The sequence below is a fragment of the Equus przewalskii genome, chromosome 8 (assembly GCF_037783145.1).
Source record: "Equus przewalskii isolate Varuska chromosome 8, EquPr2, whole genome shotgun sequence".
Taxonomy (NCBI): domain Eukaryota; kingdom Metazoa; phylum Chordata; class Mammalia; order Perissodactyla; family Equidae; genus Equus; species Equus przewalskii.
Window position 1 is genome coordinate 30,752,527 of NC_091838.1, and position 24,968 is coordinate 30,777,494.

General features: G+C 34.1%; 1 protein-coding gene across 5 annotated transcripts in view; it reads left to right on the forward strand.

Moving 5' to 3' along the window:
* The window catches only part of RB1CC1 (RB1 inducible coiled-coil 1), a 91,121-nt gene extending 66,943 nt beyond the window's left edge, over nucleotides 1-24,178 (forward strand). For 3 of the 5 annotated variants that reach the window (XM_008525044.2, XM_008525045.2, XM_070631648.1), the window contains 8 exons: nucleotides 2,587-2,695; nucleotides 2,802-3,042; nucleotides 12,224-12,278; nucleotides 13,539-13,586; nucleotides 16,373-16,431; nucleotides 18,631-18,767; nucleotides 21,919-21,989; nucleotides 22,776-24,178. In XM_008525044.2, the coding sequence (XP_008523266.1) occupies nucleotides 2,587-2,695; nucleotides 2,802-3,042; nucleotides 12,224-12,278; nucleotides 13,539-13,586; nucleotides 16,373-16,431; nucleotides 18,631-18,767; nucleotides 21,919-21,989; nucleotides 22,776-22,853 (798 nt within the window). In that variant the 3' untranslated portion in view covers nucleotides 22,854-24,178. The remainder of the gene's footprint in view (nucleotides 1-2,586; nucleotides 2,696-2,801; nucleotides 3,043-12,223; nucleotides 12,279-13,538; nucleotides 13,587-16,372; nucleotides 16,432-18,630; nucleotides 18,768-21,918; nucleotides 21,990-22,775) is intronic. The other 2 variants (XM_008525047.2, XM_070631649.1) reach the window with 1 other exon arrangement.
* Nucleotides 24,179-24,968: the final 790 nt, after the last annotated feature.

The following is a 24,968-nucleotide window of genomic DNA, read 5'->3' on the forward strand; positions in this document are numbered from 1 at the left end:
CTGAGTGATCTTGGATATATCATTTAACTTCTTTATAATTCAAATTAGTTTTTTGTAAAATGAAAGTGTTTATACTACTACATAAATGATACTTGAAATTTTTTCCCTAAGCTCTAAAAACTTATTCCAAATTACATGCTGATCAGTACAAATTTCTTGTATTTTGTTTAATTATTATCCCTATGATAGGCTGGTGGTAGATTAAGGTAGAATAATGTTGAAGTTTGCTGATTCACTTATTAATATTGATCAATGGCGAGATGTAAAGCTTGTGAGGTAAGCAGGAGCCAGGCCTCTTAAGGACTGGGATGCCTTGTTAGGGAGCTTCTGCTTTACCTTAGGTACTGGACAACAGTTGAAGAGGAAATAAGGGATTGGATTTATCCTTAACCAAGATTGCCCACTGACAACATGGAGGAAGAGTAGAGGATACAGGCAGGCGTAGGAGCAGTTGTGTGTCTGCTGTTGTCATTCAAGCCAGGGATACTATTGACATACATTTTTTATCTCAAGGAATGTATTTCTGAAACTGGTACACTTTAAAGTTGATGTACACAGCATTTTCTCTTGTTTTCCTTTTCCTAAAATGGTGTGATTAAATTAGTGTCTTTTTAAAGTTTAAAAAAATGTCAGTCAGGGAAGGGAAAGAAAATATAGAAGTATGGTGGCTGGCCTGGTGGTGCAGCGGTTAAGTGCACATGTTCCGCTTCGGCGGCCCGAGTTCACCAGTTTGGATCCCAGGTGTGGACATGGCACTGCTTGGCAAGCCATGCTGTGGCAGGCGTCCCACATTTAAAGTAGAGGAAGATGGGCAAGGATGTTAGCTCAGAGCTAGTCTACTCAGCAAAAAGAGGAGGATTGGGAGCAGATGTTAGCTCAGGGCTAATCTTCCTCAAAAAAAAAAAGAAAAAGAAAATACGGAAGTATGGTTCAAAACCCTTAGGAACTTTAAAGCTTAAGACCTGGGCAAAGAAAGAAGAGCCTGAAAAGGGGGAATGAGAAAGAGTAACCAGAAAAAAGAAGAGTGTGGCTGTATAGAAGCCAAGTTTAGAGAGGGGGAATAGCCACCAGTTTTAAGAAGTATCAATGACAGGGTCAGTAATGTTTTTAGAAATCTGAATTTGTACGTTCTTTTTCATGATTCTTTTTACTTAAAATAGACCTTTCTCACTCTCTGCCTTCTTTTTCTCCGTGTGCTCCTTTGTGAACACATATGCACTCTCAGATTTCCAAAATTAAGTAGGGGATGAATTAACTGACTGAAACTTAAAAGTATGAAATTGACAGCTATCTAATTTAAATTAGTTCTTATTTTAAGGCCTCTTTTAAAAAATATTTGTAAAATGAGATTAGGGGAGGCAACTTCTAAGGTACCTTCTAATTTTAAATAGTTTGGATGTTAAGTGATAGTTATTTAACTTGATTTGCAACTGGTTTTATATGGGTGACTTGGGTGTAGTTCCTTCTTAACTAGCCCTTGTTTCTAATATGCTTATTATAAATTGTGTTAACTTTTCTAAAAACCATTTCATGTTACAGAACAGCAGAGATCATGAAAATAAACAAAATGACTAATATGCTATTATAAATATTTATGAATTTTCTATACATAAATAATATATATAGCATTGGTTTAATACAAAGACATGTCATAAATGTTGCTTTTGAGGGATCTTCCTGTGTGCTTTCTGGTTAGAAATGATATTTAACTCAATATTTAATGAATTCACTAATTTGGATTTAAAAATGCCATATTCATGTTGAATCTCCCTGTTTCCAGCATTATTGGGATAATGCATTGATTGAAGGATCATAGACTCCAATTTCGGAAGTGGAAATGCTGGGCAGATGGGAAGAGTCAATGTAGATCATGTCATCATTCAACTATTGCTCTTAAGTTTCAAGATCTTAATGGAGAGCTTATAAATGAAATTTGATAGTTCAGTCATCTTTATGAAAGAAACTCTGTGCAGTTAGAGTTGTCAGATTGACTCATGAGACCTGTGCAGGCAATTGGATATATGAGCTTTACAGTAAGACAGCTTTTATAAAAGTTGAGGAGTAACAAGTCTAGCCATTATAAACCAGAGTTTGCGGTGGCAATGACAAATATCCAAATAAGAGGAGGAAATGGGATAAAGTCATCTCTAAAATGTTGTTGTGGCATTTATGATTTAGCTAAGGACAAAAGGAAAATTCCAGAGACAGGAAGATTACTGAAAGAAAAGTGTGTAACGCCACTTGTTAAGTTGTTGATCATTTATTTTTTCTTTCCCCAAAATTTTAAAATCATTTGCTAATGCTTTTCCTCTGCCAATAAATAAATACGTGGGCAATAATGAAAGATAGAATTCATTTTCAAGATATTTAATGGGAGCATATCTTAATATGGAAACAGGAAAATACAGTCGCATTGTGTTTACCACAGTATAGCGTTTTTATTTAAAAATAAACGTCATTTGTGAATTACTTTATCTTTTCCATATTCAAATGCACCATGCAAAAATATTTGCAAGTGTATTTTCTTTAACCCTCACTGCTGTGTGTTTGCAGATAATTTAAGCAGTTGTCATTCTGTTGTTCCAGACCAATTTTAACACTGTTTTAACGAGAGAGAAAATGAGAAAAGAAAACATAATCAATGATCTTAGTGATAAGTTGAAAAGTACAATGCAGCAGCAAGAGCGAGATAAAGGTTAGTAATGTTTTGTAATATGATATTTTTAATTCCTTTTTAAAATTAAAAAAAAAACATATGAAATGTTTTGTAATGCTTATTTCAATTGGGGGGGGGCCTTCAGATTTGATAGAGTCACTATCTGAAGATCGAGCTCGTTTGCTTGAGGAAAAGAAAAAACTTGAAGAAGAAGTCAGTAAGTTGCGTGGTAGCAGTTTTGTTCCCTCACCGTATGTGGCTACAGCCCCAGAACTTTATGGAGCTTGTGCCCCTGAACTCCCAGGTGAAACAGAGAGATCAGCCATGGAAACACAAGATGAAGGAAGAATGGATTCAGCAATGGAAACAAGCATGATGTCTGTACAGTAAGTACATCTGTCTTCACCTGTCTTAAATAACACAGGTTTTAAACCACTTATGCACTTCTCTAAACCCGAAACTCTGAAAATATGTTTAGCAATATTGGTTGTATATCTGGAAGTCATTCCATTTTAACTCTTTAAGCTATAAATGTGAGAAATATTTTAATGTTACTGGTTGTGTGTCTATGTGAATTGCTTTGGCATATTTTCATACTATACTTTGTATGAGCACCAGAATTTTTGTAGGCTGCCGGGGTAGTGATCACTGCAGTGCTGTCGAGCTATTCTTATTTACAGGGAGTGTTTAAACTTTGACATTCACTACCTGGGAGGAAAAGGTGTTACTATAGTAACAAATATATTCATTTTGGTGAGGGTATATTGGGTGGGGGGAAGGCAAAGGAATTTTTTGAAAAGTAAAAATGTAAGTAGGTTTCTGTTTAGTTCAAAGATAGGACTATAAATTGATTAACTTGAGTCTTGGAAAGATAAAAGGCTTAAGAATGTATGTGAGAAGTAGAACAAATGTAATTCAAAAAAGCAAGGCATAAACATTTAAAGAGACCATGGGAACTAGAAGACATAAATGACAGAATTAAGTCCAAACGTATGTGGAAAAGTAAACCGACCTATCACAACAAAACTTCTCAGGAAAAAAAAGAACATTCAACTGCATTCTGTGTCAAGAGAAGCACCTAAAGAAAAATTATACAGAACCTTTAATATAATGTGATTGAAAAAGATATATAGGGCAAATAATAAGGAAAAAATGCATAAACCATTCAAAGCAAAAAGTTTTAGGGCCCGGCCCCAGGGCCAAGTGGTTAAGTTCGCGTGCTCCACTGCGGCGGCCCAGGGTTTCACTGGTTCAAATCCTGGGCGCGGACATGGCACCGCTCATCAGGCCACGTTGAGGCGGCGTCCCACATGCCGCAACTAGAAGGACCTGCAATTAAAATATACAACTATGTACCAGGGGGGTTTGGGGAGATAAAGCAGGAAAAAAAAACAAAATTGGCCACAGTTGTTAGCTCAGGTGCCAATCTTTAAAAAAAAAAAGCCTTGAGGGTTTGTTTAAAATAAAAAAAGTTTTAAAAAAATAAAGAGGAAATTTTATGAGAGAGGGCACACTTAATTATAAGCAGTTAGTTGTTAACTCGTAGGTGCTTAAAAATGTGATCAGTTGTGTATGAATCAAAAGTGGATTAAACTAGAATAAGAACTTTCCAGAGCCACTATTTGGCTAGGATACTTTTTCCTCTCAGGAAACAATGAAGTGAAAAATAAAGCAAGCAACACAGAAACAGTTAAGAAAATTAACTACGTACCAAATCACAAAGGAACTTTCAAAAGTTCTGAATATTGATATAATTCAGGCCACAAAACATAAGCAACATTATTACAAAGTAGTAACAAAAATAGGAGTTTATACATCTGGATATTTGAATACCTGTATATTCGTATCTATACATAGGCATGATTGGAAAATGGAAATTTAATTATTTAACACTAAACAATAGTATCAAAAATGAGGGATATAATCAAGGTGGTACACTTGGAGAACTGTATAACCTCAATTACATTTATTAGAGAAGTAAATAAATAAAAGTAAATGAGCTATGATAAATAAATACAATCAAGTAAAAAGCAGGAGAAATAAATATGTGGAATGAATACAATCATAATCACAGGTATGGCTTTAAAAATTACAGAGAATAAGATATAAGTTAATCTCACTTGTGAATATAGATGTAAAAAATCCTAAAGACAATTTTAGCACGTCAAATACAGTGGAGTATTAAGATGATATAGTCATCATGATTCAGTGGAGTATTTTAGGAATGCAGTAATGATAGTTAAACATCAGAATGTCTCTCAATGTAACCATATTCAATGATCACATGAGAAGGATTATATGATCATCTCAGTAGATACAGAAAAAATGGCAGTTGATAAAATTTGGTGCCCATTCATTAAAAATAATAATAATAAAAAAAATAAATAAAAATTTTAAAAAAGTGGCCAACTAGGAAGAGGGAACTTTCTTAATTTGAGAAGAGTATATGTGAGACACTTACAGCAAACATCAGATTCAATGTTGAAACATTTAGAAGCATTTTCTTAAATTTAAGAAGAACACAAGAATGCCAGCTGTCACCATCACTATTCAAGCCAATAAATAAAAAAAATTGGCAAGTAAAGTCTGAACTGTCTTCATTTCAGTAGAATATCCTTTGAAAGCACAAAGACTTAATAAACTATCAAAACTAATAAGACTGCATCTGAGTGTAGGTCATAGATATATCAAAAAAAGAGCAGTTTGCATATTTACTGGCAAAAGCTGATTTGAATATATATATAAAAGATCCGAATAAAAATTTAAGGAAATAATTTCATAGTAATGAATTTAACAAAAAATGTATAAGACCCTTGTGGAGAAAACTATACAACTTGATGAAATATGTGAAAAGGCCTGAAAGTAAAAGATGGATGGAAATACAGTAAAGTTAGGTAAAATTTGATGTTGGATGCTAAAATTTATATAGAAAAATAAATGTGCAAATATAGTTAACATTTTCAGAAATTAACAGTGAGTAAGAATTTATCCTGTTAGGTGTTAAGGTATAGTCTAAGCTATATAGATAGTAATTAATTCAGTATATTGATGGTAAAGTCACAGGCAAATAGATTACTGAAATTGGTGGTCTTGAAATAAATCCGTGGATATGTGGAAATTTATTTATGGCATTTTAAATCAGTTTGGAAAAAGAAATAGGACATTGGAGTAATTGGTTGTCCATTGGTGGAGGATAATCCATATTTTACATTATATACCAAAAAATATTACAGATGTATTAAAGACTAAAAATTTTTTTTAACCTATAGAATTTCTTAAAATAGGAGGCTACTCCAAATGTGGAGTAGGGAAGCACAAGGAAAAGAGTAATAGATGTGTTACGTCAAAATTTAAAACTTGAGTACAACAGAAGATACAAAAGACTAGTGGTTAATATTTTAAACAAATAAAAGATAAAAGCATTAAACATGTAAATAATGCCAGTTCTTCACAATCTTTTTCAAAAACTAGAAGAGAATTCTTCTCAACTCAAACAAATAAATCACAAGAGAAAATCTCTCTCTTTTTTTTTAAAGAACGCAAGGAAATGTTTTAATTTGACGGGTATGTTTAGTTCCTTGCTTGTGGTGATGGTATCATGGGTGTATGCATATATTTAAACTCATCAAGATGTATATATTATAGGTGTACAAATTTTTATATATCAGTTTTACCTCAGTAGAGCTAAGAAAGAAAAAAACGCTAGGGCTAGTAATGCGAACTTGGTCCTTTTCTGATTGTTTGTTGCATGTGCTGAGTTTCTACCTGTTTCAGCCTACTTTAGAAATCCTCCTTAATTTTCTATTTGTGCTTCTAAAGTTACAGAGCAGAACTATTCATTTTTAAAAAGTTAGAGGCAATAGATTAGCACAGTCATTCTTCAGATTCATTCTCTATACAAGCAACATCAAAATTGCCATTAAACTTCTTAGGAATTAAAATCTTGGGACCCATCGCAGTCCTACTGAATCAGAAACTCCACATCAATTAAGAAAATATCTCTAATAATTAGAGATGGAAATATTTTCAGCAAAATACTAATAAACCAAATCCAGCAACATGTAAAAGAGATTTTTATTGGATTTATCCCAGGAATGCAAGGTTTGTTTAATATCTGAAAATCAGTTTCTGTAATACACCATATCAATATCAATGGATGAAAAGAGAACATTTAACAAAATACAACAGCCATTCATTATAAAAACACTCAGCAAACTAGAGATTGAAGAGAATTTCCTCAACCTAATAAAAGGCATCTGTGAAAACCCACAACTAAGATCATATACTCAATAGTGAAAGACTGAATGCTTTTTCTCTAAAATCAAGAACACTTGCATAAATTTTCTCTAAATGCTTTTCTCTAAAATCAAGAAGGACACTTTCTCTAAAATCAAGAAGTACTGCTTACTGCTGGTACTCAACATTGCACTTAAGGTTCTGTGAGGGACACTTAGGCAAGAAAAAGAAATTACAGGCATCCAGATTGGAAAAGAAAGAAAACTATCTCTTTGCATATATAACATGATCTTATATATAGACAGTCTTAAGGATTCCAGTAAAAACCAATTAGAACTAGTAAACTAGTTCAGTAAGGTTGTACAATACAAGACCAGTATACAAAAATCATTTGTCTAAGGGCTGGCCCTGTGTCTGAGTGGTTAAGTTCGCGTGCTCTGCTGTGGTGGCCCAGGGTTTCGCTGGTTTGGATTCTGGGCACGGACATGGCACCGCTCATCAGGCCACGTCGAGGCAGCGTCCCATATGCCACAACTAGAAGGACCCACAACTAAAATATACAACTATGTATTGGGGGGATTTGGAGAGAAAAAGCAGAGGGAAAAAAATGAAGATTGGCAACGGTTGGTAGCTCTGGTGCCAATCTTTAGGGGAAAAAAAATCATTTGTCTAGCAGTAGGCCATCCAAAAATAAAACTAAGAAAATGAATTCCATTATGATAGCATCAAAAAGACGAAAATACTTAGGACTAAATTTAACAAAAGGAGTTCAAGACTTGTACACTAATGATTACAAAACATTGTTAAAAGAAATTAAAGACGACCTAGAAGGACATCCCATGTTCATTGATTGGAAAACAATCTTGTTAAGATGGTAGTACTCCTCAATTTGATCTGTGATTCAAGACAATTCTTGTTTAAACATGGCTTTTTTGCAGAAATGGACAAGCTGATCCCAAAATTTGTAAGGAAATGTGTGGCATCCAAAATAACCAGAACAATCTTGAAAGAGAAGAATGAAGTTGGAAACACACGTGTCTTTATTTCAAAAATTAATACAAAGCTAAGATAATCAAGACAATGTGGTGTTAGCCCGACGTGTATATAGATCAACGAAATAGAATTGAGATTCCAGAAATAAACCGTTACATTTATAGTCATTGAAACCCTTGCATTAGGGACCAGGGTGCCAAAACAATTCAATGGGGGAAAGAATAGCCTTTTCAACAAATGGTGCTGAGACAGCTGGATATCCATATGCAAAAGAATGAAATTGGATCTTCACCGTACAACATAGATTAACTTAAAATGGATCATGGACCTAAATGTAAAGCTAAAATTATAAAACTCTTATAGGAGTAAGTCTTCATGACCTTAGATTAGGCAAAGCCTCTTTCTACAAGAATTAACATTTAGAAGAAGACACAATTTCTCCCTTCAGTCCAGTTTCTTAAAATATACTTGGGGAATTATACTTGCAGAAGAATTTAAAAGCCTACATTACAGCTAATGCCACAGAAATACAAAGAATCATAAGAGACTAGTATGAACAGTTATACACCAACAAATTGGACAACCTAGAGGGAATGGATAAATTCCCAGAAACATACCACCTTCCAAGACTGAATCATGAAGAAATAGAAAATCTGAACAGACCAATTACTAGTAAGGAGATTGAACTGGTAATCAAAAACCTCCCAGCAAAGAAAAGTCCAGGACCAGATGGCTGTACTGGTGAATTCTACAAAACATTTTTTAAAGAACAAAACCAAACCTTCTGAAACTCTTCTAAAACATAAAAGGATAAGGAACAATCTCAAATTCATTTTACGAAGCCAGGTTTACCCTGATATTAAAGCCCGACAAGGACACTACAAGAAAAGAAAATTACAGGCCGTTATCCCTGATGAACGTAGATGTAGAAATCCTCAACAAAGTATTAGCAAATTGAAGTATTAGCAAATTCGACAATACATTAAAGGGATCATGTACCATGATCAAGTGGTATTTATTCCAGGGATGCAAGGATGGTTCAGCATCCACAAATCTATCAGTGTGATGTACCACCTTAACTAAATGAAGAATAAAAATCATATGGTCATAAATGCAGAAAAAGTATTTGACAAAATTCAGCATCCTTCCATGATAAAAATTCTCAACAAAATGGGTATAGAAGGAATATATCTGAACATAATAAAGCCCATATGTGACAAACCCACAGCTAACATCACACTCAACGGTGAAAAGCTGAAAACTTTTCCTTTAAGATCAGGAACACGACAAGGATGCCCACTCTTGCCACTTTTATTCAGCATAGTGTACTGGAAGTTCTAGCCAGAGCAGTTAGGCAACAAAAGGAAAGAAAAGGCACCCAAATTGGAAAAGAAGTAAATTACCTCTTTGCAGATGACATAGTATTATATATAGAAAACCCTAAAGACTCCACCAAAAAACTGTCAGAACTAATAATTGCATTCAGTAAATTCATAGGATTCAAAATCAATATACAGAAATTAGTTGTATTTCTATACACTAACAATGAAATATCAGAAAGAGAATTTAAGAAAAAAAATCACATTTACAATTACATCAAAAAGAATAAAATACTTAGGAATATATTTAACCAGGGAGGTGAAGATGTATCCATTGAAAACTGTAAGACATTAATGAAAGAAATTGAAGAAGACACAAGTGAAGGGAAGGATATCTTATGTTCGTGGATTGGAAGAATTAATATTGTTAAAATGTCCATACTAACCATACAGATTTAATATAATCCCTTTCAGAATTCCAATGGAATTTTTCACAGAAATAAAAAAAAATCCTAAACTTCATATAGAATTACAAAAGCACATGGGTAGCCAAAGCAATCTTGAGCAAGAAAAACAAAGCTGGAGGCATCATACTTCTTGATTTCAAACTATGTGTTATGACGCTATAGTAATCAAAATATGGTCTTGACATCAAAACAGGCACATGACTCAGTGGAACGGAATGGAAATCCCAGAGATAAACCCCCACATATATGGTCAACTAATAAATAACAAGGGAGCCAAGAATAGTCAAGAAAGGATGGTCTTTTCCAAAAATGGCATTGGGAAACCTGGATAGCCACATGTAAGAGAATGAAACTGGAACCCTGTCTTACACCGCACACAAAAATCAATTCATAATGGATTAAAGACTTAAACATAAGACCTGATACCATAAAACTCATAGAAGAAAATGTAAAGGGTGAACTCCTTGACATTGGTCTTGGCAATGATTTTTTTTGGGGCGGGGGGGCGTGGTTTACACCAAAAGTAAAGGCAACAAAACAAATATAAACAAGTAGGACTATGTCAAACTAAAATTGTTTGGAACAGCAAAGGAAACCATCAACAAAATGAAAAGGCAACCTATGGAATGGGAGAAAATATTTGTAAATCATGTATCTGATAAATTGTTAATGTCCAAAATATATGAGAACTCACAGAACTCAATAGCAAAAAAAATAAATAATCCAATTAAAAAGTGGACAAAGGACCTGAGTAGACATTTCTTGAAAGAGAAGATACAGACAGACAATAGGTACACAAAAAGGTGCTCAACATCACTAATCATCAGAGAACTACAAATCAAAACCATGATGAGATATCAGTTGGGGTCTGTATTATCAAAAAGATGAGATCTAACAAATGCTGGGGAGGATGTAGAGAAAGGGGCACCCTTGTACACTGTTGGTGGAAATGTAAATTGATACAGCCACTATGGAAAACAGTATGAGGGTTCCTCAAGAAATTAAAAATAGACCTACCATATGATCCAGCAGCCCATCTCTGGAAATATCTCAAAAGGAAACGAAGCCTTATCTCAAAGAGATTTCTGTATTCCCATGTTCATTGCAGCATTATTCCTAATAGCCAAGATATGGAAACATCCTAAGTGTTTATTGACAGATGAATTTAGAAAGAAAATGGATAAGAAAATGATGAATATATATATGTAATGGATTATTATTCAGCCATGAGAAAAGAAATCCTGTCATTTGCAACAACATGGATGAACCTGGAGGGTATTATGCCAAGTGAAGTAAGCCAGACCTAGAAAGACACATACTGCACAGTATCCCTTATATGTGGAATCTATAAAAAAATAAAGTCAAACTCATAGAAACAGAGTGTAGGAAGGTGGTTGCCAGAGGCTAGGGGGTGGGGGAAATAGAGAGAGGTTAGTAAAAGGATGCAAAGTTTCCATTATAAGATGAATAAGGTCCGAGGATCTAATATATAACCTGGTAACTATAGGTGATAACACTATTATATAATTGAAATTTGGTAAAGGAGTAGAACTTCAATGTTTTCTCTCCCCCAACCCCCAGAAAGGTAAGTGATAGATGTGTTAATTAACTTGATGGAGGGACTTCTTTCAAAATGTATACGTACATCAAACCATCCCGTTGTACGCTTTATTTATTTATTTTTTTGAATGGTTTGTTTCTTTTTTCTTTTTATTTATTTTTATTGAGGTAACATTGGTTTATAACCTTATTTATTGGTTTGTAACATTATTTCAGGTGTATGTCGTTATATTTCAGTTTCTGTGTAGACTACATCATGTTCACCACCCAGGGACTAATTACCATCTGTCATCATACACATGTACCCTATTACCCCTTTTGCTGCCTTCTCTCCCCAGGCTGTTGTACACTTTAAATATCTTATAAATTTATTTGTCAATAATGCCTCAATAAAAAAAAATAATAATAATATAAACCAAAAGCCTACACACTATTTCTTTTTTTCTTTCTAATTAATTTTTTAATATTTTAGTGTGATGACAAATTCATACATGGCACAGTAACTAGCACATTGTAGCCACTTAGTAATATATTTGAAGTCTTCATTGAGATTTGGTAAACTGAAGCTTTGAGTTCTGTAGCTTGCTCAAGGACGTGTGACGTTTTGTTTTATTTTTAGTTTTAATGGTGAAGCTACCCAAGAACTACCATTTTATTGGTAATGTAGATTCACCCATGCATAGAAAGAAGAGTGGCTCTTAATCCCTGAAAAAAAAAACTTGAAATTTAAAAGATGTTATCCCTAGAAAAATGCATGCACACTTTTGCTTATAATTTCAAAAGGTTTATAGATCTACATTCAGGACTCTGGTACAAAGAATATACACCATTGAAATATATCCTAACTTAAACAGGTTGCTTTTGAAAATTTAGTACAAACCCTTCAATTTTTTGAGTGCCCTGTATTAATAGTTAAGTTTCCAAAATTTTGTGAAGAATGTAAAGTCCAAAATTTTAAAAGACTTAAACTAAAATAAATCATTCTCTCTTAGAGAAAATATCCATATGCTATCTGAAGAAAAACAGAGGATAATGCTATTAGAACGAGTAAGTAAATTGTTTTCTTGAAATACAATATTTAATATGTTCACTCTGGGGATACTGTTAAACCTTATGCTGAAGACATACTGTGTTTGTGTTTATAAATTAGATCTTTGTTTAATGGTTATTTTTGTAGTTGGTGTTTTGAGAAATCCTGTCATTTTTGATCCAAGCAGCTAAACAATTGGCAATAGTATTTCAAGCCTCCTATTTGTCCTGTCTTCCCAGTAAATGAAGTCTGTGTTAGAGAAAAAGGTTGATGGTCTTTATGAAGTAAATATATGGAATAATGGTTTTATTCAATAAAGTTCAGAATTCAGCAAAACATTATAAATATGAATCTTACATATTTATTTCAAAGAAAGTTTTAAATATTTTCTAGAATTGGACAAAAAATAAAATACGTGAAAATGAAGAAGAAAAGTTCTGTTTTTTTGCTTTTCTTTTTTTGCTGAAGAAGATTCACCATGAACTAACATCTATACCAGTCTTCCTCTGTTTCTTAGTATGTGGGCCACCAGCACAGCATGGCTCTTAACAGTGGTGTAGGTCCGCTCCCGGGAACTGAACCTGGGCCACCAAAGTGGAGTGTGCTGAACTTAACCACTAGGCCACTGGGGCTAGCCAAAAGTTATGTTTTTTATAGAGGTTAATTGAAATGAACAGGGAAAAACTTGGCAGTCAGAGGTCTCCTCCCAGTCGTACTATCAGATAAAATGTAGTTTTGATTCAAATTTAACATTTTTTTCTTCATAGACTACTTTTCATTCTGTAGGCTTTTAAGATTGTCAATGGTTTCTTTTGTTCTTTACAAGCTTAATTGTCCAAAGTCAGAAGTGTACAAGTTTGTGTTCTAGCATGCGTTCTTTTGTTATTAAAGGGTTGTGTGATCATCTACGTCAGAATCAACTGGCGTGTGTAATAACTGCAGCTTCCTTCTCTTAGGTCAGACCTAATAACAGAGTGTTTGGAGGTAGATCTCAGATATTTACTGCATATTTACAATTTTCACAAGTGATTTCAATGTATATTAAACTTTGAGAACCCTTGGTTTAAGTAAATGTACCTAAAATTATTCTAATTCTCTCTTAAGCCCATAAATAATTAAAACAGTCAGAAAAGATCCATAAAGAAGAATACCCCCACTAACCTGTCATACTAGAACCGAACATTCATCTGAAGATGAAGAAAATTTTGACAATCATTATGTTTAGATTTGAGTAGGTATAAGGATAAACCACAGGTCTCTTTTTTTCTCCCCTGTAGACATTACAATTGAAAGAAGAAGAAAATAAGCGGTTAAATCAAAGACTGGTAAGTTTTTTCTTGCCCAATTGATCTTAACATTTAAAATTTTTTTGCATTATATTTCATTATTAAGATCTACCATCAGAAGGATGTATGGTTTGATTGACTGATTAATTTTTTTGGTGAGGAAGATTTACCCTGAGCTAACATGCGTTGCCAATCCTCCTCTTTTGTTGCTTGAGGAAGATCAGCTGTGAGCTAACATCTGTGCCGGTCTTCCTCTGTTTTTCATATGTGGGATGCCTCCACAGCATGGCTAATGAGTGGAGTAGGTCTGCACCTGGGATCCAAACCTGTGAACCCTGGGCCATCAAAGTGGAGCACATGGAACTATAAACACTCAGCCACAGGCCAGCCCCTGATTAATTTATTTCTAGTAGTTTTCATTGAGCAATTTTGATCATTGATTGACTGTTGATTCTCACAGTGATGACATCAGGTCTGACTAACCATCTGTGACTGTAGACCTGACCAAATGAATGACCTTACTAATACAATTTTTAAAGCAATCAACAAAATCAAGACAGTCTTTTCTGGTTATTAATAAGCTATAATCTCTTAGGATTCCATAATTATATGTGTTTGTACCATCAAGTTAGGATTCTTAAGTCAGTAAATAAGTTAGAGCCACTCTTCAAAAGCCTTTTGAAGATTCACACAGTTAATATATGTGTGCATAATTAATTTATCCTTTTTTGAATTTTTTTTTAACTGAAAGTCTTTGAACCTGACACCTTGCGTGAGACCCTCTGTGGTCTTTTGAATTACCTTGGCTTTACTCTAACCTGTGAATTTAACCAGTTTCTTGAACAGTTAGTTTTATAATCAATCTTATATGCTTTAATAAAGCAATTCATTTTTCAAATTCTAATCATTATAATTTACAAGGAAATAGGAACAGTTTAAGGCCTGTGTTCAATACTTTTGAAAAGTTTTAAGATATTAGAATTGAGCTTTTCAAAAATAAAGCATCTTGTAGGGAAACATCTGCTTTCTTTAGGATGCCTTTCTTGAACAGCAAAAAATCATGTATCCTATAGTCATTAGACTGTCAATCATTAATTTATCACCAAAGTAATCATAAGGCCATTTGCTATTGCTGTTAGTAGAGTAAACCATTTTTCAAGAAGACTTAGAAGAATTGCCTATCCCAGACTCACTCAATATTGTGTTTTATGCGGTATCCCCAATAGAATATAAGCTCTATTCAGCAAGAATTTTAGTCAGTTTTGTTCACTGCTGTATTCCTCGCACCTAGAATAGTAACTGGTACACAGTAGAAGCCTGGGAAATGCTAATGAATGAAAGAATTTTGCCCTTCTGATCCAAAGAGTATCCCACTCCCACCCAGAGAGATGGCTCAATGTAAATCATATTTATATATCGGTTTACAACTGTATTTACATACTGTTTCCTCACATCTAAGCCCTCGTTTATAACAAATATATGGAAAACTTAACCTTTTTAAAAAAATCTAAATAAAGTTGAATATGGTCTGAAAAATGGATGGTCAGACATCTTCACTTGTACCATATAGACCGTTTGGGTGATTTTTTTTCCGAGGAACATTAGCACTGAGCTAACTGCTGCCAATCCTCCTCTTTTTGCTGAGGAAGACTGGCCCTGAGCTAACATCCATGCCCATCTTCCTCCACTTTATACGTGGGATGCCTACCACAGCATGGAGTGCCAAGCGGTGCCGTGTCCGCACCCGGGATCCGAACTGGCAAACCCCGGGCCGCCAAAGCGGAATGTGCACACTTAATCGCTGCACCACTGGGCCGGCCCCGTTTGGATGATTTTGATAACAAGTTGCTCTATACTTTGAGGCCTTCCTGTTCGGTATTTGTTGTTGTTGTTGTTCTTTTCTTTTCCTTTTGTTTTGAACGCTAATTGAGACCCTACATTGTTCCAGATAGTGTTCAGAGGGAAATAGAAGAAAGTCTGAGCATCAAAATTAGACTTAATAAACAAACAGAATTCCGTTTATCTGAACTTGATTTGTCTGACTATGCATTGGGCCCACTCTGCTTGGGAAGAATAGGTATCTGTGCCATCCTTTCTGGCCCCAAGACCTTGGGACACTTGGATTGAAGCCTGTTTGAAGAGCAAGCAGTCCTAGCTGAGCTAAGGCAACAACAAAACAGTTAGCATGTCCCATTCCACTGTGCTTGTTATCAGGAGAGGAAATGGGTGGCAATCACACCCTTCTGTTATTTAGCGCTTGCTCAGAATAGCGGGTTTTTAAACTAGGCATCTCAGAAGTTAGCTTGGAAGGGAGAGAGGAGGAACTTTACCAACTCTCAGTACCCTCCCAACCCTATTTCAACCAGAGTGGTGTTGTATTTTTGTTTGTTTTTCCTAGTTTGATATTGGGCTTTTGAATAAGATTTTTCTGAAGAGTTTTTTGGTTTGTTCTTTTGCCAAAAGGAAAGATTTGAAACTGATGTGTTAAAATTTTCAAACTCTTCTTGAGAAATGTCAGTCTCCTTCCATGTGATATCTTTAACATTAAATATGTAATCATAAATAAAGTACAATATTTAGTTTTTAATCCAGCCGTATTTGATTAAGAAAATAACACAAGTGAAAACATAGGTAAATTTGTCCACTAAAAGTAATTGTTGAAGGAGAGGAGTTGTATTAATGATCCATGTAAGTTTGGTCTTTCCAAAAGCTGGGACACAGATGTGAATGTGTATAACACTGAAAGAAATTTTTGTACTAAGGACCTAATAAATACAGGTAGTGCTTTAATTGTATCAGCTTTATGAACTGTTCATTTTTTTTAGATGTCTCAGAGCATGTCTTCGGTATCCTCAAGGCATTCTGAAAAGATAGCTATTAGAGAGTAAGTATTATATTTTTTGTTTTTTCTGTGAAAAAAGTTTACTGAATTGAATGGTATTGAATTGTTAATGAAAATTTATTTCAAAGGCTATAATCCTTCAAATCCAGGTTCATTGAGCTGAGTGTTGTGTATTTATTAGTAGTAAAATTTTTTATTGAAAAGCAAGGTTTTTCTAAATTATTTGGGGAACGTTAGGATTGCATTCCAAGTCCTTCTTACTACAGCTTTAATTATCACTTACACATAAATATTACTGAAGCTTTTTTGAGTCTAATTCACTTTTCATCTAGTGCCACCTCTTTTTTTTATTTTTTTTATTTTTTATTATTTATTTATTATTCTGTCGAGGAAGATTTGCCCTACACTGACATCCAATCTTCCTCTTTTTTTGTATGTGAGCTGCCACCATGGCATGGCCAGTGACAGACAAGTGGTGGTAGGTCTGCACCTGGGAACTGAACCCAGGCTGCCAAAGCCAGGACCGTGCCAAACTTAACTCCTAGGCCATCAGGGCTGGCCCTCCACCTCTTTTTAATCCCATTTTAGACTGGAGTGTCTTTATTTTTTTAAGTTGCAGTGTTTCCTTGTTTTTATTGTCCACTGACAATAATTATTGAAGGAAAAGAGTTCCTTTCCTTCACACTTCATTTTATTAATATGCTACAAATTCATAATGCACTATTAAATTTATTAGTTGAATAATAGTCAGTCTTCCTAGACCAAATTACTCCATAGTAATTTATTGGTTTTGGGCATGGGTTATTTGAAAGGAAGGTCTCTGGAATAATAAAGAAAACATTGGTAGCAGCTCATGAGTACTGTCAGTTGTCTGTACCTGTCAGGACTGACAAAAATTAGTAAACAAAATATTTTTTTAAGAGACCCTTTACTTTGTCTGTAATAGATTTGTCAACCAAATTGGTTGTCTGATATCTGTGGTTACTGACGTTTACCTTCTCGTTAGATTTTTATCTTTACTCAGTGATTTGAAAGGGCTGGGTTATATCTATCTTTACCTACCAGCGGTATGTAAAATCAAATCGAATCAAATATTAGGGAGAGGTGAGCTAAAAAAACACTGCCTGAGGGAGGCCACATCTACCTTTTTTAATGTATTATCGTCTGGTGTTTACCCAAAACAGTGCCTGCTGCTTCTTGTTAGGTAGGCAACAAGTATTTTTGGAGCTTCTCCAGTCATTTTGATGATTTAACAGACGTAGGACCTACTAAACTAAATTACCTTGACAGCTGAGAAATCCGAGATTAATTTTCACGGCCTGTTGATATTTTAAACAGCATTTCTAAAAAAGACTCTCAAGAGGGCCAGCCACAGTGGCCTAGTGGTTAAGTTCTGTGTGCTCTGCTTCAGCGTCCTGGCCTGGTTCCCAGGCATGGACCTACACCACTTGTCAGTGGCCATGCTGTGGTGTCTGCTCACATAGAAAAAGAAAAAAGAGGATGATTGGCAGCAGATGTTAGCTCAAGGTGAATCTTCCTCAGAAAAAAGAGGAGGATTGGCAACAGATGTTAGCTCAGGGTGATTGTACCTCAGGAAAAAAAAAAGACTGAAGAATCAGCACTCAAAGCAGGTAGGCAAGTTGTACCCAGTTTTCTTTTCTTACTCCCTTCTTTCAGGCCTTCACCCTAAACTGGTAATTTCCATTTATTTGTTTGAAACTAATTAGAAGTACATGAAGCTAGCTCAGTTCGTTTTTCTTTCAAATTGAAGAACACTATCCTTGGAGACTGGGGAAATAGTGTATAGTTCTTTCATTGCCACTGTGACTATGAATAAATTCTCTCCTTCTGAATATATGTTTCTTGTTATAAAATGAAAGATTAAGAGGAATACCTTCTTTCTATGACTAGATGAAACTATAATGGGTCTTTTTTCTACCCCTCATCCAAGCGTTTTTTTGTTTTGTTTTTCTAAATGGCAGATAGTATTGGAAATTTTATTTTAAAAAGCTTGTGGTCTTTGACAGTCACTGGCTTCATCCTTTGAACATCTACTGTATATGAACATCACTCCCATTAGGAGCTGGGTAGAGTAAAAATAAATATGTCATGCAAATGTGCAATTTAATGTTGCATTGATATTTGAATATATGGTTGAGCATTGCAGAATATATACTTAAAGTTTGCAGAGTAGGGTGATAGTAACTCTTAGGGCAATAAAGTTACACATCTTTTATTCAGTTTTCAGGTGGGAGATTTGGTACTCATCATCCTAGATGAACGCCACGACAATTATGTATTATTTACTGTTAGTCCAACCTTATATTTTCTGCATTCAGAGTCTCTGCCTGCCCTGGATCTCAAACCAGGTGAGGGTGGTAAGTGTCACATCCATAACTAAAATAATAAACCTGGAATGGAGAGACTAGATTAAAGATTTTTCTCCCCTGTTGTCCAATTATATCAGAATTAACTCACTTAGAGGGAACTCTGCTTAATCTGGGGGGTTTTTTGCTTGTTTTTTATAAGTCTGCATTATCTAGATTATTTTCCTGGATTCTATTGACAATTCAAAACTAGAATGTAGCTAATGCAATTGGGTCCACATATCTCATACCCTAGCAATAGCAGAATTGTATTGTTAAAATTCTCATATAAATACAACCTATTTAAGCTTAATACATGTTTGTTTATAAAAGCATTGTCTTTTTTGGCAAAACAAAAATTTCTCTTAAATTATACAATGTCTTTTCTATCCTATTTATCATCCCACCTTGTTTTTCATTAAACTTATCACTAATTTCATTTTTTAAAAAAAGCCATAAGCTTTGTTAAAATATACTAAATTATAATGTCTGTTTTCTATTACTTTGATCTTTAAAGAATTCCAAAAGAACAGAATAGATTCCCTGGAATACGTAACCTAAATAGAATTATTACAAAACAAGAATATATCTCCATTTAGATTGATGTCCCTATTGGGAATGAGTTGCCAACATAGTCAATACCAATTCCTGAACTAGGCCAATGTCACATGATTACTCCATGGCTGTTGGCGGTGGGTTATATAGAATGTCCATGGAGATGTACAGTTTCTATGTAACTGTGAAAAATGAAAAGAGACTTATAGCTTACTGGTTTTGTACCTTGAAAACAATGAACTTGATTTTTTTTCTTTGATTTTTTTGTTTTTTCATTGTTTAAAATTTTTATTTTAAAATGATTTTTAAATTCACCAAAAGGTTAAATAGTAAGTACAGTACGAAAAAAACCCATATGCCTTTACCCAGATTTACCTATTGTTAACATTTTGCCCCACTTTCATTATCTCTACATGTGTATGTCTAGATGTACAAATACATAAATACAGTCATGTGTCAGTTAATGACAGGGATACGTTCTGAAAAATGCATCATTAGGCAATTTGGCTGTTGTTTGAACATCATAGAGTATACAGAAGGGGAACAAAATTTGCCACCCCAAAATGTCTCTCTTTAACATGAGTCTTATTTTGGATTGATTATTTTAAGAAACAAAAGACTTGGAAAGTTTTTCTGGTTACCTCCCCCTTAACCACCTAATAGAATTCAGATTAAAAAACCTGTCTCAGGAAGGGATCTATCACCTTAGCCTAACATGAACTGGGTAGCAGACACGGAGGAACCTAGAAAAGCCTGTTTGTTGGGCTCCCCTCTGTGTTCTTCTGTTTCTGTATGGACAAATAATCATTTGTTTTCCAAATGTTTACTACTTTTCACCTATCTGTGAATTGCCTTCCTTCCCTTTGAAGTCTCTGACTCTTCCCACCCCCAACAGCTTCTTATGTCTTGAGCTGAGGAGGGTGTTTAAGGTGAGAGTTTCAGCCATTTTGTCAAGTTACTCGGTTTTCTTGGATTTCTCCCATGTATACATGTTATTAAACTTTTGTTTGTTTTTCTCCTGTTTCATGCCAATTCAATTCTTAGACCAGCCAGGAGAACCTAGAAGAGTAGAGGAAAATGTCTTCCCTCCCTACCGTGCTTACACAAACCTAGATGGTATAGCCTACTACACAGCTAGGCCATATGGTACTAATCTTATGTGACCATTGTCATGTATGCAGTCTATTGTTGAAGAAAATGTTATTAGGCAGCACATGACTATATACACAAATGTGTGCACATTTTTGTTTCCAGAACCATACGAGGCTGAGTTATATTATGGCCCTTAATCTTTAAATATTTCAGTGTACATTTTCTAAGAATAGGAGGAGTTCAGTGTTTAAATCTAGGAAACACTCACTGCGTACTCTTAGAGATTTACAATGCACATTACCATTTTAAAGGCTCTCAAAAGTCCTGCAGAAAAGACTTTATTTAACCATTTTACTTTCCCCTGGAATCCCATGGTCCCTCTTTTTTTTTTTTTGAGAAATACAGAACAGAGGAGAGCAATTGGAATAATGCTACCTTACCCCTGTGTTGTTTTTATGTGTTTGACAGTGGTTGTCATTACTCCTTGCACATAAAACATAAGCATTTAGTTTTAGATGATTCTTTTCTGAAATTATGAATTGTCTGTGAAGTACTATGTTGCTCTTCAGCATATATTCCATATCTTGGAGCTTTTATCTTTCTATCATGTGATAGTATCTATATGTGTTCAATTCTGATGATTTATTCAGAATATCTTTCATTTATATCTTGTCAAATTGTGTTTATGGAATAAAAAGTCAGTTTTGGCTTCTCTTAGGAATCTCGAAGTCTTTAGCCTGAACAGATAATTTATTGGCCAAATACTTTTGAAGTCAACTTTTTTTTGACGCCTTCTCTTCTGATCAATTTAAAAAGAAAATGAGTATTTACCTCTTCTTAGCTTGTCACACTTTAACTCTATAAGGACTAGCTTTTTGATCCTGTGTCCTCCACATTTTCCATTTTCTCTTCACACAAGTACTACCCTTCTAGAATTTCTTTGATTCTTAACCCTTAAAAGGGTTATTATGCACCAATTATTAGTTATTGTGCACCAACTACGTTCACACTGCCGTGCCAGGCACTGTGGGGTACAGATGTGAGAAAGATACAGTTCCTGCCCCTTGAGCATTAGTGATAAAAGCACTGCCCTTTATTTTGAACCTAGAAAGTAAATTTTGCCTGCATTACTTTGCTGTCAGAAATGGAAAAGGTCATCTGTGTTAGCACTTACGGTAGAGGGCACTGTTGAGCTAATTTGGAATTCCTAGATTTATTTGTTGGATTTGTACATAGATTACTTATATTTCTTGAACTTTGTTGGTTCTATGATTTAGCTTACCATCTGAATTTAATGAGTAAATAAAGCTAAAATTACTGATTGAAAAAGTAAAATGAATTTAGTTTTTTTTAATAAATTGTTACGCACTTCAGTGATTTCAGCAATTTTAAAAGTCTTACACATTCTTTCACTCCTGAGAACTTTATTAGTCTGTTTTGATTCTGACGTTTAGCTATGTTTTCGTAAGTAATTGTGTGTCCTTTCAAAAAGAAATTAATGAGTTTGATTCAATAGCTTCAGGTGCATCTAGAAGACCCTGGGTACTTGGAAAAGTAATGGAAAAAGAATACTGTCAAGCCAAAAAGGTAACAACTACATCATATGATATAAACCTGGGAATTATAAAGAAGAGTCTCATACTACTTTGTATAAAAATCATTAGTAGTGCTGTCCTTGGTCTTAGCTCACTTGAGTTAGACCTTGAATTCAATGAGTGTAAGTTTGAATCAGCAATTTTATAAGTATTTATGTTATTTATCTTTAAATAATAGAAGTAGACTACCAACAATCCATCAGCCTATACAGGAAAACTACTACAAGTTTCTGTACTGTTATTGTTAAGTTATTGGTGTTTTCATGTGCAAAAAACAGAACATAGCATAACTGGTGATTAAAAGGGAATCTGTTTGTAGATAGAATTGATGTTTTCTTATTCTCATATGCTACCTCCATTAAAGAAAGATAATGTAAAATATTTGATGGCTAAAAGTACACCTGACTGTAATGTCAGAAATATCAGTGCTATAGAATCAGTGAAATCTAGTAAGAATTCTTTCTAACTCACTGTAATTTGGGGCCCCTCTGCTCCAAAATAATAGAACTTAAACTGTAGTATTGAGATTCTTTGACACTTACAGTAATGACGTATGGCTCACTTTGTACTATATTCTTTAGCAATGATTACCAACTCCTTCTTCCATCAGTATTAGTGCTCAATATATTCTCCCCTGGTGAGGAGTGGATCTTGTATATTGTGATAAAAACTTCTACCTCCCTCCCCCAGTACTCTAGCATTGAGTAGTACGGTAGGACAGTACCTATGTAATTTGGTTTACTCATTTAAGTGATTCTCTTTTTTCTTTTCTGCTTAGGCACAAAACAGATTTAAAGTTCCTTTGGGGACGAAGTTTTACAGAGTGAAAGCTGTGTCATGGAATAAGAAAGTATAACGTATGGAAGACATTAATACATTCTGTGATTTTTTCTGATTTGTCCTACAGTGCTCATTCATCACTCTAAAAACAGCAGGCCACCTTTTTATACAAAGTCAACGTGACAATATACTTCATTGATGTACATCATTTACTTTTTAACTGGCCACATTGTAGGAACAATAAATTCATCAAAACCCTTGGCTGAATTGAAATGATTTTGTTTTTGTTTTTTTTATCCAAATAACTCTAGAAATGTGGACCAAACTAGTTTATTTTCTCAAAGGGCATACCCTGTGCATTGTGGCTGATGATTGGCCATATTAATTGCCTGTTACATATACATAAGCTCGAACCTAGATATTAAATGTTAGTTATTATTACCAGCATTTGTCCTATTGTGAAATCAATATCAGAAAACTTGCACTCTTTAACACATTCTTTATAAAATGTATAAATTCTTCAAAACTATTTAAAGAGGAGTGTATTGCATGCAGATAATCATAAATTTGAGTTTGCCTCTGTAGACTACTAAAGCAAATTGTTTCATTTATTTTTTTAAATGCCCTTTGATGTTTCAAAACAAAAAGGAACTCTAATTTGATTGACTGATTTTTAAGGTCAGCCATAATCAGCAATCTTCAAAAGCACTTTCAACAGATTGGTCACTTAGGTTCTAAAGGGAAGAGTCTGTGTTATTGACAATTTCAAATGCAGCTCTTAAACTTTCCCAGCATCTTTATTATTCTGTTTAGAATAATTATATTGATGAAATCGTAATTCATGGTTCAGTTTCAGAAAAGAAGATATTCATTGTACATTAACCATTTAAAGGTCGTTTAAATAACAATATTGTATTGTAAAAGACATGTAGAATTTTGAAACAATAAAGATTTGAACCTGTAAATGTGTGTGCCTTTTAAAGAAGGATACATTTTTAATATATTTGAGTGATTACTGGGAAGTGTGAAAAACTTGTTCTGTATCATATCAAAAGAGAAACATGTTTATTACAAAAATGTTCTTTAACTATATATTATGTAACAGAGTAAAACAGTGTTATGTAGAATAGAATTGTGTAAACTAGATCTTTAGACAAATTGCCATGGAGCAAAGGTATTTAAATGAGTTAGTTGAGTTGGATGAGACTTGTTTCAGATTTGTTGCTAGAGAACAATAATAAAACGATTCTTTTTCAGAAAATATTTAATTTCTTCATAAAAATAAGTTAAATATTTTTTTAAGTATGTATATCTAATAGTACAGAAAATGAAATAAACACCATAGTGTATAGAAAAGTGAATTTGACAACATATTAATGAATAAATGAACAAATGATTTCACATGTTTCTATTCAATCCTTCCATGACACCGTAATGCAAAGAATACCAAAGCAATAAATTATATAAAGAGTGGTTTTGTTAAGCAGATTTGGTTGGGTCTAAGTGAATCTGCCAGGTGGGCCATTTTGACTTAGTTGATAGTCTTCAAATTTAATATGCGGTCATTGTGCTGTGGAATTGTTGTGGGCTGACACATGACATCAAATCCACGATCTCGTTAGTATTGCTCTCTAATGTTTGATTTTGTTGCTTATAGTTTTTCTTATATCCTATTTTATATCCATCCTGTCAGTGTTCACATATAATTTTATAAAGCAAACAAAAAGAAAATGCAATTCTTTTAGTTAAGAAGAAGAAAAATGAAACTTGGAAATCAAAACTCATCAATGGAGTTCTTACCTTGGTGGTTAAAGTCAGCGTACTGTGAGCTTTGACATCAGAATGCCCAAGTTCCAGTTCCAGATCTAACTTTAACTTTGGTCAAGTTGTGTAAACTCTGAATCTGTTTTCTCATGTGTAAAATGCTGTAGTAATAAGACCTACCTCAGAGTTACTTTGAAGATTAAGTGGTGAAAATTATAAACGTAAAGTGCTTTGAACATTTTCAAAAAAACAAATTAAGTACTAAGTAAACGTTAGCTATTGTAAAGTTTTCTTTGTATAATCAAAACCTGTAAGTTCACTGTTCAAACTCTTAACAGAAATGTCGCTTTTCTTTATTACAAGAATGAATAGTTAGATCACGTTTTACTGCAAGTAAACTTTAAGCATACGTGAATTATGTGGGTAG